Below are 14,708 nucleotides of genomic sequence, written 5' to 3' on the forward strand. Positions count from 1 at the left end.
ACATTCGTAAGCGACCAATTACATTAGTTATTCCCACTGTAACATTAAGCTTGCGTTGAGAAGGCACGCCACGCGCAGTACCTCTGCATCTTACCTCTGCCCCCAATCCTGGACCTCTGTCAACTTTAAGTATCTTAGGAGTTAAGCAATTACTTTTAGAATTTGCTAAAAATACAAAATTCTATGGTAATCAACTGATTTTCAATCCCCCCAAGCTCCTCCGTGCAGAATGGAGGTTTGGTTAGGCTATTCTGCCTGTTGAAGACTTGGGTTCAAATTCCTACTCTTCTGGGCAATGGCCTGAGACTCTCATGTTTCCGTTTCCTAATCTGTCATAGGATTTGTTGTGCAAAGTAAAATGAAATAGCACTTAGAGATCACTTCTCTCAGTGCGTGGCATATGGGGGCACTAGAGGGTGTTGTCCTACCCCTGGGGTGGAGCTGCCGGGCGCGGGGCGCGGCGGTGCTCGCCGAATGTGGTCGCACGCTAGGCGGCAGCAGCGGGCTCGGCTGGGAGCGCGGCCCCAGCGCGGTCCCTCTTGGCGGGGTTGGTGGTCGGGGCGGGCCGGGGCGGGCCGGGGCGGGGCGCAGCGTTCGGGCTCGGGGTGTTCGGAGCCGCGGGAGCCGAGCCGGAGGAGCGGGATGGCGGCGGCAGCGGGCGAGGCGCGCCGGGTGCTGGTGTACGGCGGCAGGGGCGCTCTGGGCTCCCAATGCGTGCAGGCGTTCCGGGCCCGCAACTGGGTAACTCGGCGGGCTGAGGGCGGGCACCGTGGTGACTGGGGCGCAGAGGGTCTTCCGGTGCAGCCCCGGAGGGCAGTCTGGAAGGAAGCTGGGGGCCCCTGTGCACCCCCAGACATGGGTGCCTGCACGTGCACGCACAGGTCTACAAGTCTGTTCTGTCTCCAATTACTTGCGCACCCCGGGCCCTAGGTGCGGGGCCTTTGCTCTGCAGGAGGATGGCTGCTCCTTGGCCTCTACCGGGCCCGGAAAGTCGGGCATGACTCGGGAGAGAATTCCAGAAGGGGAGGAAGAGGAGCGGGGTTGAGGGGACGGGAAGAGATAATCAAAAGGCAGGATCTGGACTGACTTGGGTTCCTAGTCCTACGAACTTGAACTGACTGCTTAACGTCAGCAAACCTGTTTCCTCATTTGTGAAATGGGGATTAATGATAGTATTTACCCCTTATGGGAGTTGTGAGGATTAAGTGAGATAATTGGTGTTGTTGCGCTTAAATTGTAAATTACCTGCCTCGTGGTAAATGCTGTTTAAATGTTAGCTATTATTGATTATATATTTATATATACCCTGCTCCTTCAGCTGCTGTCGGGCCTGATACTTTGAAGCCTCAGCCCCGCAAATGCTGGTGGCTTCTTTGTTTTACAAAGGCTGTTTTGACTACTTTGCATAATCAGCCATCCGCTTCCTGAAGACGGCAAGTGGGTGGGAGCTGTTGCAGTACTGAGCCCTGACCCCAGCCGCCCTGCAAGGCCCAGCGCGTTCCCGGCGGAGACTCCGCCCGGTGTCTTCTCGCTGCAGGTGTCTGTTGCGCAGATACTCGGCTGCAGCTCTAGGGACCTTTCCTTGGGTGGGTGGGGGCGGTGGTTACTTAGTAGCAGGAGCAGCCTGAGCGAGAGTGCGCCGGGACCAGAGAGAAAGGGACCCAGGGTATTCCTCTCACTCACAATCGGATGTAGGAATGTTTCTGTGGGTTCTAAACACACCACCTTTCCCCCAGTTGTCTGCTCGGAACCCGAGGAAGACTGGATTTGGGGTGTCTTCCCAGGTCTGCAGAGGTGGATGGTGATGACAGTGGGAACAGTTAAGGACCGCTAGCCAAGGTCTAGGCACTGTGCTTTTACGTACCGGCACCCCTGTGTACTCTTGAGTTTCTCTTACTCTTTCCAGTACCTTTAATACAGCGCTCCCGAATCCCCGCGTTACAGATGCGAGGGCTGTGCCCCCCCCCCCTCGGTGGGGGCACTGTGGGTTCCTTTTGACCTGAGTGAACCTGACCAGCTGATTTACCTTTGACGCCCTGCATTCCTGGGAGCTCTGGGAGGGCGGGGATTGAACCTTTCCTTTGTCTCGGTATCCCCCATGGCTGTGCAGGGAAGTAGTGAGTGTTCTTCAAAGCCTGGTATCCTGCCTGGCACCTGTTTTTGTACAGTCCAAGAGCTAAGAATGACTTCCCATTTTTATTTATTTATTTATTTTTGTTTTGGGTGGAAAGTAATTAGGTTATTTATTTATTTAATGGAGGTACTGGGGATTGAACCCAACACCTCGTGCATACTAAGCACTCAGTCTACCACTGAGCTATACCCTCCCCCTGATTTCCTATTTTTAAATGGTTGAAAAGAAATCAAAAGAGGAGTAGCCATTTTGTGACATGTGAACATTGTATGACATTCATAATTCAGCGTCTGAAGTTTAATGGGCACACAGCCCTGCTCATTCGTTCAGCGCTGTCCGTGGCTGCTCTCTGGCTGCCATAGCAGAGGTGAGTGGTTGCAAGGGACCATATGGCCAGTAAAGCCTAAAATACTTACTCTCTAGCCCTTTATGGAAAAAGTTTTCAGACCCCTGGTGAGGGGGGATCTCACCAAGTGCAGAGTTTTGCTCTCAGATGTGAGAGTGGATGAGGAAGAGGTATTTGGAGGCAGAAGGGGCTGGCCTGGGGCTTAGTAAGGGGTGAAGCCGAATGCCCTGGAAGGAGTGTGAAGGTCGGTTGCTAGATCCTGTCTCTGGTGGGTTTTCCTGTAAGCCTCTTTCCTGTCTCCTCTGCCCCTATCTCTGGGCATGGATCTTTAAAGGAGTAACAACAGACTGTCCCTTGACCCAAGCTGTTTTCTGTTTTCCTCCAGTGGGTCGCCAGCATTGACCTGGTGGAGAATGAGGAAGCCAGTGCCAATGTCCTCGTTAAAATGACAGACTCGTTTACGGAGCAGGCTGACCAGGTAATTCCAGAGGAGGCCCCACTGTGCATGGGGTGGGGGACCCTGGGGAAAGCTTCCCATTGGCTGTGTGTCCTTCGTTTTTTTTCAGGTATTGTTTCTCTAATTATCGAAGACATTTGTGCTCATGGAGGGAAATTTAGAAAAAGTGAAAAGAAAAAAAAAAAAAAAGAAGATAAATAACCCATACTCCATGTCTAGTTAGTTAGCTCATTAGTTCACATTTTGGCCCATTTTCTTAGCTTTCCTATGCATACTGTATGTTATTAATTTTACAGATTGAGATAAATTTTTTTTAACATTTAACTTAAATACTTCAGATCACTGAAAAAACCCTCTGTGTCAACATGTAATTTTTCTTTATATGGATTGGTCACGATTTCTTTAGTTTGCTCTTACTGTACATTTAAGTTTTATACAGTTTTTCTTTCTTTCTTTTTTAACCATTATCAAGAATACGGTGGTGAACAGCTTTGTCTCCATTTTTGCTCTTTATTTAGGATACTTTTTTCTCTTTGGCTTTTTCTTTTGGATTTTCAGTTAATGGGATGTTTTTATTGGGGGGAGGGTAGAATTGATTATCTCTGATTATGATTCTGTGATTTGCAAAGAAAGTCCGGAAAGATACCAGAAGGTTAGCTGTAGGCAGTGAAGCTCTAGGTGATTTTTTTTTAACCTTTTCCTACTTTTCTTTACTCATTGTTCTATTCCAGGGATGCTTATGTCTCCACCCTTTAGAATGTTCAAAAGAAGACGAGATGGCTAGATTGCTTTATCAGAATCACACTGAAATGTAGTTGGGCTTCACTATCCAAAATGCTCATTATAGATTGGTCTTGCATCCGATTTTCAAAGTTAACTGCCTGGTACCATAAACTGACTGAAAAAGAGGGGAAAAATAAATAGAAGGGTCTGTAAAGATGTCAGCCTGTTCAGGTTTATCTGACAGTTTGTGTATCTTTCTGCCCCTTTGTGTCAGGTGACTGCTGACATCGGACAGCTCTTGGGTGCTGAGAAGGTGGATGCAATCCTTTGTGTGGCTGGAGGATGGGCTGGGGGCAGTGCCAAGTCCAAGTGTGAGTCCTTTTCTGAGTTAATCATTCATGTGCTCTGCTCTGTGTCCAGCTGCGTGGATTGGGTCTGTACTGTGTGCCAGGCCAGGTGGCTTCCCCCAGAGTCTTTCTCCCACAGTAGCTGTGAGGTAGGGATCAGCACCCCATTTTACCCATGAAGAAAAAGCTTCCTGTAGAGGGGGTGGGGGCAGAGGGTCCTTGAGATTGAAGTTTAAAGAAGAGACAGGATGAAATGTGCATTGTCCCCACCCCAGTCTGTTAGGGGTTATTACTGGGAGTTGGGGGATGTATATGGGATGGACAGATTATTCAAAAGATCAGAAGGACTCAGAATTGAGCTTTTGTTAAAGCTGAGTATATTTCCTATTTCTTATTATGAACATTTTCAAATATATAGCAAAGTTGAAAGAACGGTTCAGTGAACCCCCTTTACGCCCTCCATCCAGACTTAACACTTGTTAACACGGGCCATACTTCACTCACTTGCTTTCCTGCATGTGTGTCCCCTGTGTGTGTATTTCTTTGTTAATGATTTGAGAGTAATTTGACACCTCACTGTATTTCAACATGCATCTCTGAAGATTAAGCCGATCTCCTACATTATTGTAATACCATTCTCATGCCTAAGAAAATGAACAATAATTCTGGAAGATTAAGAATATCAGCCTGTATTCCAATCACCCCAATTTATTCCATATCTTTCATAGTTTTCCCTAGATTGAGTCTATTCAGGGTTTATATACTGCATTTTGGTGTTGTTTTTAGTCTTTGAATCTCGTCCCTGAGATTTCCTGTGAACTGGAATTTAGGGCTAGAGACTTGCTTCAATGTGGGTCCACCCATTTTTTTCCAGTTCTTCTTAGTGGGGATATGCAGTACCTAGGTTGAGACCTACTGGAGACCCCTCCTCCTGTTTCAGGAGGGCTTCCTCTCTGGGTCAGGGGAGCAGCTTCACTGGGTTCTGTGTCCCCTGTGAGGGAGGAAGGGGACAGGCGTTCAGCTGGGGATGTGATATCTGTTACCAGTTGTCCCTCCTCACGTCTGTGGCAAGGCCAGAGGGTTAAAACAAATGTGAAATGGTTGTTATTTCAGCTTTCTTTTAAAGAGTCTTTAAAACTGGCATTAAACCTTCAGCCGTAAAAAATGTAGTCTCCATAAAACCCCTCTTAATGAGCAGATGTCACTAGTCCCTCAGATTTTTATCACGGGTAAAACCTGACTTGGACATATAGGTTGTTGTTAAAGACCTGACGCCCTTTATGAAGGAGGCCAGCATTTGAATGGAAGCCAGGCCTGCATATCTGTCAATGGTCCTCATTTACAGGCTGACTTTTGACCAGTTTACAGGTGAGACTGGTGACCATGTGGCCTGGATTTGGACCTGTGTCTCTCTGACCACAAGCCCCAGGCTGTGTGTATTAGAGCTCATGGTAGAGACACACACACACACACACACAGACACACACACACACACACCCCCCACACACACACCACAAACACCCCCCCCACACATCCCCCCACACACACACCACACACACACACCCCACACCCCCCCCACACACACACCACACACACACACCCCACACACACACACACACAGACACACGCACGCACGCGCACACGCACGCACGCGCACACACACACACACAGACACACGCACGCACGCACACACACACACACACACACACTGGCCACGAGAGTCTCCTGGAGTGTCAGGCGCCATGAGTTGAGCCCGCCTTTCAGTTTCTTCCCTCCAGCTGCTAACCTCACATGTCTCTTCGCTCAGCTCTCTTTAAAAACTGTGACCTGATGTGGAAGCAGAGCATGTGGACGTCCACCATCTCCAGCCACCTGGCCACCAAGCACCTCAAGGAAGGAGGCCTCCTCACCTTGACCGGGGCCAAGGCCGCCCTGGACGGGACTCCTGGTAAGCCTTCATTTGCCCGTCCGTGAAATGGGGATGCCCACACTCGCTCGCCGGGGCTTCTGGGCACTTCTGTGAGATGAGGAATGTTACAGCCCTTTACCCGCTAAGGTGCTGGACAGCTGTGGGGGATTTTGCTTCCTTTTAGGCCTGACTCTTTTTAGGGGAAGAACTCCTGACCCTTTCATTTACACTGTCCTCGTGTTCACCGTGGTCATGACTGCTGGGATCTGGTTCCCCCTAATCTGGTTCATTTATCTGTGATCCGCCCAGGGAGTGAATGATGTCACGTAGATTTTAACTAGTTGATAAGCACGAATTATTCCCATCACGTTGTGTTCGTGTATCTCAAGGAAGTGGCTTGGCTGCTGGAAACAGTGTGTCAGCTGTAGAACCAGAGAGGCTGGGAGTGGATTCGTCACGCTAGCTGTGTGGCCTTGGACAAATTATTCTCTTTGACCAAATTTCTGCTGTAGCTTCCTGAATTGTAATATAGTGACAGTAACTTCTACCTTGAAGAGTAGCTGTAAGGCCTTAGAGGCGTTGATAGGTATCAGGTACCCAGCACATGGAAAGTCTAATTATATTCACTCTTTTCATTTCACATATATTCTTATTTAACCCTGGGCTAGATGTCATTATTATTTTTTTTCGTTTTATAGAGAAGGAAACTAGAACTTAGAGAAGTTATTTGGGTTATGCAATAAATAAGTTGTAAACTTACTTTAAATTGAAACCCTGATCATTTCCAAATTTCATGCTGTTTTCCATTACATCATGCGGAGATCCAAGTTCCCTTTGCATTTTTCACTCCCTGTGTTAGTTTGCTGGGGCTGCCATGACAAAGGACTGCAGCCTGGGTGGCATAAGCAACAGAAATGTATTTACTCAACAGTTCTGGAGGCTGGAAGTCTGCCGCTGGGGGCCAGGTCAGCAGATTTGGTTTCTCCTGAGGCCTCTCTTCTTGGCTTGTGGGTGGTCTTTACCGTGACTTCGCATGGTCTTCCCTCTGTGTGGGTCTGTGTCCTCATCTCCTCTTCTTATAAGGACACCAGTCATATTGGATCAGGTCCCACCCCTATGACCTTATTTTAACTTAATTACCTCTTAAAGATCCATCATCACTAACTATAGTCACATTCTGAGGGACGGGGGGTTGGAACTTCAACATCTGAATATGGGGGGACACAGTTCAACCGGTAACACTCCCTTTGGAATGGGGGTAAAGGAATTTAAGCAGGCGGTTGGGGAGTTAGCAGAGGGAGGCGGAAACTATTTTCTTCCACTACCTAAATTAAACTCTTCTTTAAAAAAAAAATAGTTCTTTTGGACCTCTTGAGTAAGTGGTGGAAACTTTGAGCACCTTTTCAATTTTAATGTAACCAGCTGAGCTGTAAGGCTCTTACAGATGAATAATTTCTTGCCATTCATTTTCTTACTGTGTTTCCCAGAGCATGTGATCTTACAAGTCCACAGCTATTGCAGTAATTAAAGCTGTGTAAATGTTAGATGGTAGTTGAGATCTGATTTTTATTAAAGGTGACACAGAGCAGAGGCACTAGATAGAGTAAATAGAGAAATGAGTAATAGCTTGACATTTAAAAAAGAAAATCCTAGGACTGAAAGACTAATTTTTCTAAAGGACCAAACAGTCTCCTACTTGCCTTTGTTTGTAAATATCATTATTTATAATTGCAGATACTGGTTAAGACTGTAGGATCTGGAACTACACAGGTTGGTTTTGAATTGTGATTTTGCCATTTAGTTGCTGTGCAATATTTGGCAAGTTACTTAACCTCTCTGAGCCTTAGTTTTGTTATCTGTAAAATGAGGATAAATGGTAATATCTCCTTCATATGGTGGTTGTGACTTGTAAACATCGTAATGGGTGTAAATGGTTTAGGAAAGGTATTACAGAGAATCAGTAGTAAATGTGAACTATTATTATTATTTACTCCAGGCTTACTTTTGCCCAGCTACACCTGCTTCAGGTATTAGTAAGTTGGTTCATCTTTTAGCTCTTTAGTTAGGTGTTGTTAAACTTACTTGAGTCATGAAATATTTTAATTTTGATTCAGATCCCAGAAAAATCTGGGGAAGTCTATGAAAGCAGGTGATAAGCAGGCTTATTTGTCCTTCAAACCCAAGAAGAGTTTTTCAGAAATGAGAAGTTTTTCACTTGGAAAGACACTGACAAAACCTCTACCTTTTTATTTCCAAGGTTGTAGACTGTTCACTGGAGGATAAACTGTATCAAAATGATGGTCATCACTTTCGTTACCATTTAAGGATCTGTTCTGTGTTTGGACATTGGTCTTTTGGGATCCCATTGATCATTTATAATTGGGGAGACAGTATTTATCTTCTTAATATATATTTTTCATGTCTTACGAACGATCCTGTACCTGCTTTGTGTAGAATTCTGTGAAATTAAACCCTTAGGGCTGCTGGTTGCTTGTTTCTTTCTTCATCTGATTCCCTGCTCTCATGCTGTTTGAATGGAATGAAGGCAGAGTCCTGGGAGTTTGCTGGGGACCAGGCCGGACGAATGAGATTCACCAGTTTATTTTAATCACTGCAGAGTTTGTGACGTCTTCATGCCACTGTTGGCCTCCTGCCTCTGATTAAACAGAGAAGCCAGGTGTGGTGAAATATTCTTCCTGTGCTTAAATAACTTTTTGCGACCTTGACCCTCCTGCAGTTTGAGGCTGCTGTTGAAGTGGGTCAGTGATTGGTTCCTTGGCTGGGCTGTGGTCCCTGCCTCCCCCTGGACCTTTGATGTTGTTACACTTTAAACAGCAAGCCTGCTGGGGTTTTTAAGGGGGCTGCTGCCCTCTGGAAGAAGTCGTGGTTTTCTGAAGGCAGAAGGGTGTTTACAGCAATTAACCGTCCTCTGTTGCTGGGATAGCTGTGTTCGCTGTATCTACAGCTAGGTGTCACAGGGGACTTCAGAGAGAGAGAAATCTTGCCTGCCACGTGTCTGGGGCAGATGCAAACCTCTCCTAATTACAGGCATGCCTTGCTTCAATCAGCAAACATTCACTGACTAGTGGGAGGAAAGGAAGACTAATAGGTAGTGTGTGTCCATGTTACAGTTGCTCAAGTAGTACACTTTAAACAGGAAGTTGGACTCCAGGGCACAGTACTTCTGTTAATATGATGGGGAACATTTATTGACTGCCTACCCTGTCCTGAGCCTAGATTTAAGTGCTTCATCCCCATTTTACAGATGGGATAACTGAGGCTTAGTAAGGTTTTTGAGCACTTGCCCACGGTTGGCAAGTGGTGAGTGGAAGAGCTGTGGTTTGAACCTGTGCAGCCTGACTCTAAAGCCCATGCTTCAAATGACCGCTCGGTTTTGTCAGTACACTGGGCGCCCCGTGTGCCCGGTTCTCACAAGTTGTTACTGATGCTGCATCTCAGAACCTGGCTCTTGCTTGGCTTTTAACCTCTCCGTTGGCCTCGGTGCAAGTCTGCGTGTGAGCCTGGGCTCGTGACTCACCCCCTCTGACCGAGCCTTGGTTTTCTTAGCAATAAATGTAGGATTAACCTCAAGGCTTCTGTGATAAATGTCAAGCACCAGGCGAATAGAAGGTGCACTGGAAACGTTCCGTGCCTCCCCCTTTCTCTCCGTAGGTGTCCTGGTTCTCTTTTCCCGGCCTCCTCTGGACCCTGGCATGGCGTTCTCTGGATATAGCGGTGGCGGCCGGTGGTCACTGAAATGTTTTCTCCCCGTTTCCCAGGGATGATTGGCTACGGCATGGCCAAGGGCGCGGTTCATCAGCTCTGCCGGAGCCTGGCCGGGAAGGACAGCGGCATGCCCGCCGGCTCTGCCGCCATCGCCGTGCTCCCGTAAGTGGCTGGGACCCTCCTCTGCCCCGCTGCCGGGAGTGCACATTTGTCCCAGGGTCACTCTCCACTGGGGACGTGGGTGTGCTGTCGCCTCGGCTTCTGAAACTCACTGACGGTCCTGAAGATCCTTACCCACGTTTTGGATTATCCTGGGCTTTCCAGAATGGTGGCCTGGCTGATGGGACGGGTCTGTCTCTCCTGCCTTTCTTCTTTCCTTTCATTCCCTCCTTCTGTCCCTCCCTCCCTCCTATTTAAAATAGCCTATATGCATTTAATTTTAATATTTGTATTTCTGTCTTTCAAGTCATTATCAGGGCAAGATGGAAGAGAGGTCAAGATGTGTGTCGGGGGGCTAGGGAGCGGGGAGTTTCGGGGAGAGATGGGGAAACAGTGGGAGATGCTTCTGTCTGTGACGAGGAAGGAGGCCTCAGTCAGCTGTCCCAGGCCAGGCAGCTGCTTTGGAGGGAGAGAGTCCCTTCTAACTGGAAAGATCCCAGCACCAAATGGCTTATCTCTTGGCTGTGGTCCTGTAAAGTAGATGTTGGGTCTGCTGGGGGACAGGCCTGTCCACTTCCCTGTCATTTGTGAGCTTCTGTGATTCTGTGGTCTGGTCCCACGACTCTTTTGAAAGATTTCCGAGGCCCGAACATTCTTGCCAAAGTCATACATATCTGAAGTCTATGTTCTTTTGCCAAGAATTTCTAAGAGTTCATGGAAAATGGCCACTAAATGAAGGATGAGTCTATTTTTCTCATTTTTAAAGGCATATTATTATGACACTTAAAAATCCTGAGAAATGAGTCTGCCACATTTTAGGGAGTGAATGGAGATGTAAACAGCAAGCAGTTTACTTTAGTAAAACTCTTATTTTAGAAAAAGGCAAAACATAGCTCTTTGATTTTATTCCTGTCTGACTGAAGGGTGAGCCCCTGGCAGAGTTTGGCTGGGACGTGAGCTCTGTGAACATGGATGGCTTCCTGGCCTCTCTGACTGTCTTCATGTGATCTCTCCAGGGCGGTGCCGCCACCCTTGGAGCCAGCGGCTCACGGTGCTCTTTCCTGGCCGAGGAGGACAGGGCAGCTGTTGTTCTAAGGGGGAGGCACACGTGACATGCTTATCTCTGTGCTCTGCAGGGTTACCCTGGATACGCCGATGAACAGGAAATCAATGCCCAAGGCCGACTTCAGCTCCTGGACGCCCTTAGAATTCCTAGTTGAGTGAGTACCGCGGTCACTCAGTGACTACGCAGCTTCCAGCCCCCATTCTCTGCCTCTTGTGGGTGAGAGGACAGGCCCATGTTCTTCCTCACGAGACGCTCCCCCTGCCATATCAACCCTGGGGGTCTCGTGAGGTCCTGGCCTCTGAGGGTATCACACCCCTCAGTGTGGATGTCACAGGATGGAGGGGTTGAGAGCGCCGAGATGAATCTTGTCTCCCCACTCACCAGCTGGCCAGTCTGAGCGGTTGTTGAACTGTGCTAGGCCTCAGCTTCCCTGTCTGTATAATGGGGGTCCGTGATCATTGTTGGGGGGTGAGAAGTGTGGGTGTGCCGAGCACTTGGCACAGTGTCTGAGCCACAGAGGTACTTGGTTAGCTGAGCTCCTGTCAAAGGAGTCAGCCACTGATCTTGGTGGACCATCTGGGCCCACGAGTCTGAATTAGTACCCAGCCACAGACTCACAGAAAGCATCCTTTGTCCCTCAAATCATATTCAGCCATTCGTGAATGTGAGCAGCATTGGAAGGTCATGGAGAGAGGGAGCTTTCCAGTTCTTGTTTGTGTAGATCTCAGGTCCCCACACCCCTCTATTTAAGGGGGTATTAAGCACGTATTCACTGAGCACCTGCTCGGGCCGGGTGCTGTGCCGGGCCTGGGGATGATGGTGGACGAGCTGCAGGCCCTGCCCTCATGGAGCAGGAGCGACCTCACCCAGCAGAGCCATTAGGTGAGCTGCCGCCTCGGCCGTTTGTATGGGATGCTTGTAAATCTGGGCATGCGCTTCTGGCCTGAGGTTACATTTTATTTAAATGAAATTGGGAGATACTTGGGACTGTTACGTTTGGAGCATGTACTTAGGTAGCACTTTTTATGTGCCAGGCACCAATTTAAGCACTGCAGTGATCTTATTAAAGGCTGGTAGCAGGTCAGTGAGGGAGGGGCCGTCATCTTTATTTAAGGCCCGAGGATGGGGAGCTCGGGCCTCTGCGACTTGCCCAAGGTCACAGAGCAGAGCCAGCATCTGACCCAGGCAGTGTGGCTGCAGGATCCTCGGCCTTTACCACTGTCTCTCTATGCTGGGTATCATGCTTAATGCTGGATTTGCAAAAAAACCCCAAAAACCAAAAACCAAAAAACTGAAGTTGCGGAAGAAACCAGGCTTGAGTCGTGTTTGCATTTGAGTTTCTCTTTAAAGGCCACTACTCCCAGCAACCCTTGACAGAGGTGTTGACCCAGGACCTAGGTTCCAGACAGAACATCCAAGGTCACGTGTCTGAATCAGTGCAGAGCACAGACCTTAAGAGGGAGAACTGGAAACAGCCATCTTTTGTCCCAGAAATCGTGCTCACCCATTGTGATATTTGATTTTTTAAAAAAATTATATTAAATTAATTTTTTGTTTTTGTTTTGCTTTGGGGGGTGGTAATTAGGTTTATCTATTTTAATGGAGGTACTGGGGATTGAACCCAGGATCTCATGCATGCTAAGCATACACTCTACCACTGAGCTGTACCCTGGCCCCTGTTTGTGGTATTTGAAAACTCATGTGACAAGTTGGCGTCAAGCACGTTTTGACATGTCTGTGAGCATGTTACCTTCTTGGCTATCCATGGTTAGCATGGCGTTCCCTCCTACCCACCCCAGATGGTGCCGAGGGGGAGCAAGAAGTCGGACCACAGGTAACCTGCATGAGTGACGTGGGCGTCTCTGCACATCTGGCCGTGACTGGTCTCTTTCAGGGCCGTGCCCTGAGCTCTGCCCCCAGAGATGGGGTCATGACATGCGACGGTATGCCAGGGAGTTGTAGCAGCACTGTGATTTTTGAGCCTGTGTGACTTCCCTTCACTTGTTCAACCCCCAGAGTGGGAGCTCGAATGCCTGGGCAGCTGAGCATCAGCTCTGGTCTAGCAGGGTACAGAGCGGCACTAAAGAAGAGCCCGGAATTTTCCAATGACGGGGTCCAAAGTCCCACCTGGGGCTTGTGAAAGGGGCTGGTATACTCAACACCAAGAGTTCCTATTTTAAAAATGATCAGCTCCTTGTTAAACTTTGTGACTTCGGTGTGCCCGTTTTCATTCCTGTCTTCCTAGAGGTCTTCCGGACTCCCCTAGGCCCTCCCCACACAGAGTTGGTCATTAAATGCCCCATTCTGGCACTGGACGTATTTTATTGTAATAATCTGTGTTTTTACATCTTTTTCCATTGCTTGGCATGGCCGTGGGTTCTCCATAAATGTTTGTTAAAACGAATTAATGTCTTCTCTTTCTTTTAAAATTTCTGTGAAGGAATACAGCAAAGTATAAAGTATTATGTCCATGTTCATCTCCCAGAATTAAGTAATTAAAATCTTTTTTTAATCACATAAAATCATACCCCTGTGTTATAAAGGATTCCAACAGTGCAGAAAAATGGAGAAATGAAAATCTTGTCAAATCCGGCCACTCAGGAATTAGAACGAGTGAAGTCCTGAGGTCATCGGGGACCTTGGAACGTGTCCACGATGCCTTCATGGCTCTTTCACAGCTGCTGTTGTCCCCCCATCCCACCATTAATGTGAATATAAGCATGTGTCCAGATTTTTGCTTTAACATGTAAAGCGTCTCTTCTTTGTTCTAGAACCTTCCATGACTGGATCACGGAGAAAAACCGACCAAGCTCAGGGAGCCTAATCCAAGTGGTGACCACGGAGGGGAGGACGGAGCTTACCCCAGTGGGTTTTTAAGCTGCATTTTGTTGGCCTATGAGGGGCCTGTCAGAAAAGTCATTAATCTGTTAACATGGCTGTGTCCAGCCCTGTGTTTTCTGTCATCCTGTTCGTGGTACGAGATAGTGAGCCCTGTTTTCCTCTCATCTAACGTGCATTTATTCTCCTAGGACAGTGTAGAAGGTTTGTGTGGAATAAAAACATGTGGGGGCCTCGGGTAGCTCTGTTGGTCTGTGTTAACCGCAGAGTCTGGGCGGTCTCAGGATGGCCCCCCGGCATCAGCGTCTTGTTGAGTTGCTTCGGAGACTCGGTGTGTCCCCGCCCGTGGCTGCTGACCTGACTAGTTCAGAGACTTGTTGGTATCGGGGACGTTTGGAGCCTGAGTTATTTTTGAACGTTATGTTTATGTCACGGATGTAGTTTTTATAGCCTCGAATTAATCTGCCTTAAAACTCCTTTTGTGGTGTAAACAAAATCCTGTGGACTCTGTTAAAGCTTCTTTTTCCTGCGCAGTTGCCAACTGGGAAGAGAACTACTTGTGATTGTTTGGAGTTGATCTTCCTAATAAATGTACTTCACTTATTGTGTTGTCTTCTTTCCTCAAAACGCATCTTATGAACAGTCATAGATGAAGGTACCAGAATCACGGGCTGCTCGTGGTCTTTAGTCTGATGGTCTCAAAAGTGGGGGTGGACTCAGGCCCTGAAAGGAGTGTCTTCAGCACTGTGACACAGGCACGAGTCCCTCCTGGGTGGGGGGAAATGGCTCTGCGCGTTTAGAAGCAGAGCTCCACGTGACTGATCAGGGCTGTTCTGATTGAGAACTAGCGATCCGGTCCAACCCATCATCTTACAGATGAGGAAACTGAGGCCCAGAGCAATGACTTACCATCTCCATGGCCAGTAAGTGGTAGAAATGAGCCCAGGATCCTGGTCACCAATGGCTGCTGTTTATAAAGGCGTTTACCCTGTGTTTCCTTTCT

The 14,708-nt window shown here is 47.9% G+C and overlaps 1 protein-coding gene across 1 annotated transcript; it reads left to right on the plus strand.

The window, feature by feature from the left end:
- Positions 1–575: 575 nt before the first annotated feature.
- Positions 576–14,308, plus strand: QDPR (quinoid dihydropteridine reductase). The gene is made up of 7 exons (XM_010973036.3): positions 576–741; positions 2,866–2,958; positions 3,935–4,031; positions 5,815–5,955; positions 9,696–9,804; positions 10,938–11,021; positions 13,639–14,308. Exons 1-7 carry the CDS (start codon positions 643–645, stop codon positions 13,742–13,744), a joined length of 729 nt encoding a protein of 242 aa, XP_010971338.2. The 5' UTR covers positions 576–642; the 3' UTR covers positions 13,745–14,308.
- The last annotated feature ends 400 nt before the right edge of the window (positions 14,309–14,708 follow it).

Source organism: Camelus bactrianus, chromosome 2 (genome assembly GCF_048773025.1).
Source record: "Camelus bactrianus isolate YW-2024 breed Bactrian camel chromosome 2, ASM4877302v1, whole genome shotgun sequence".
NCBI classification, from domain to species: domain Eukaryota; kingdom Metazoa; phylum Chordata; class Mammalia; order Artiodactyla; family Camelidae; genus Camelus; species Camelus bactrianus.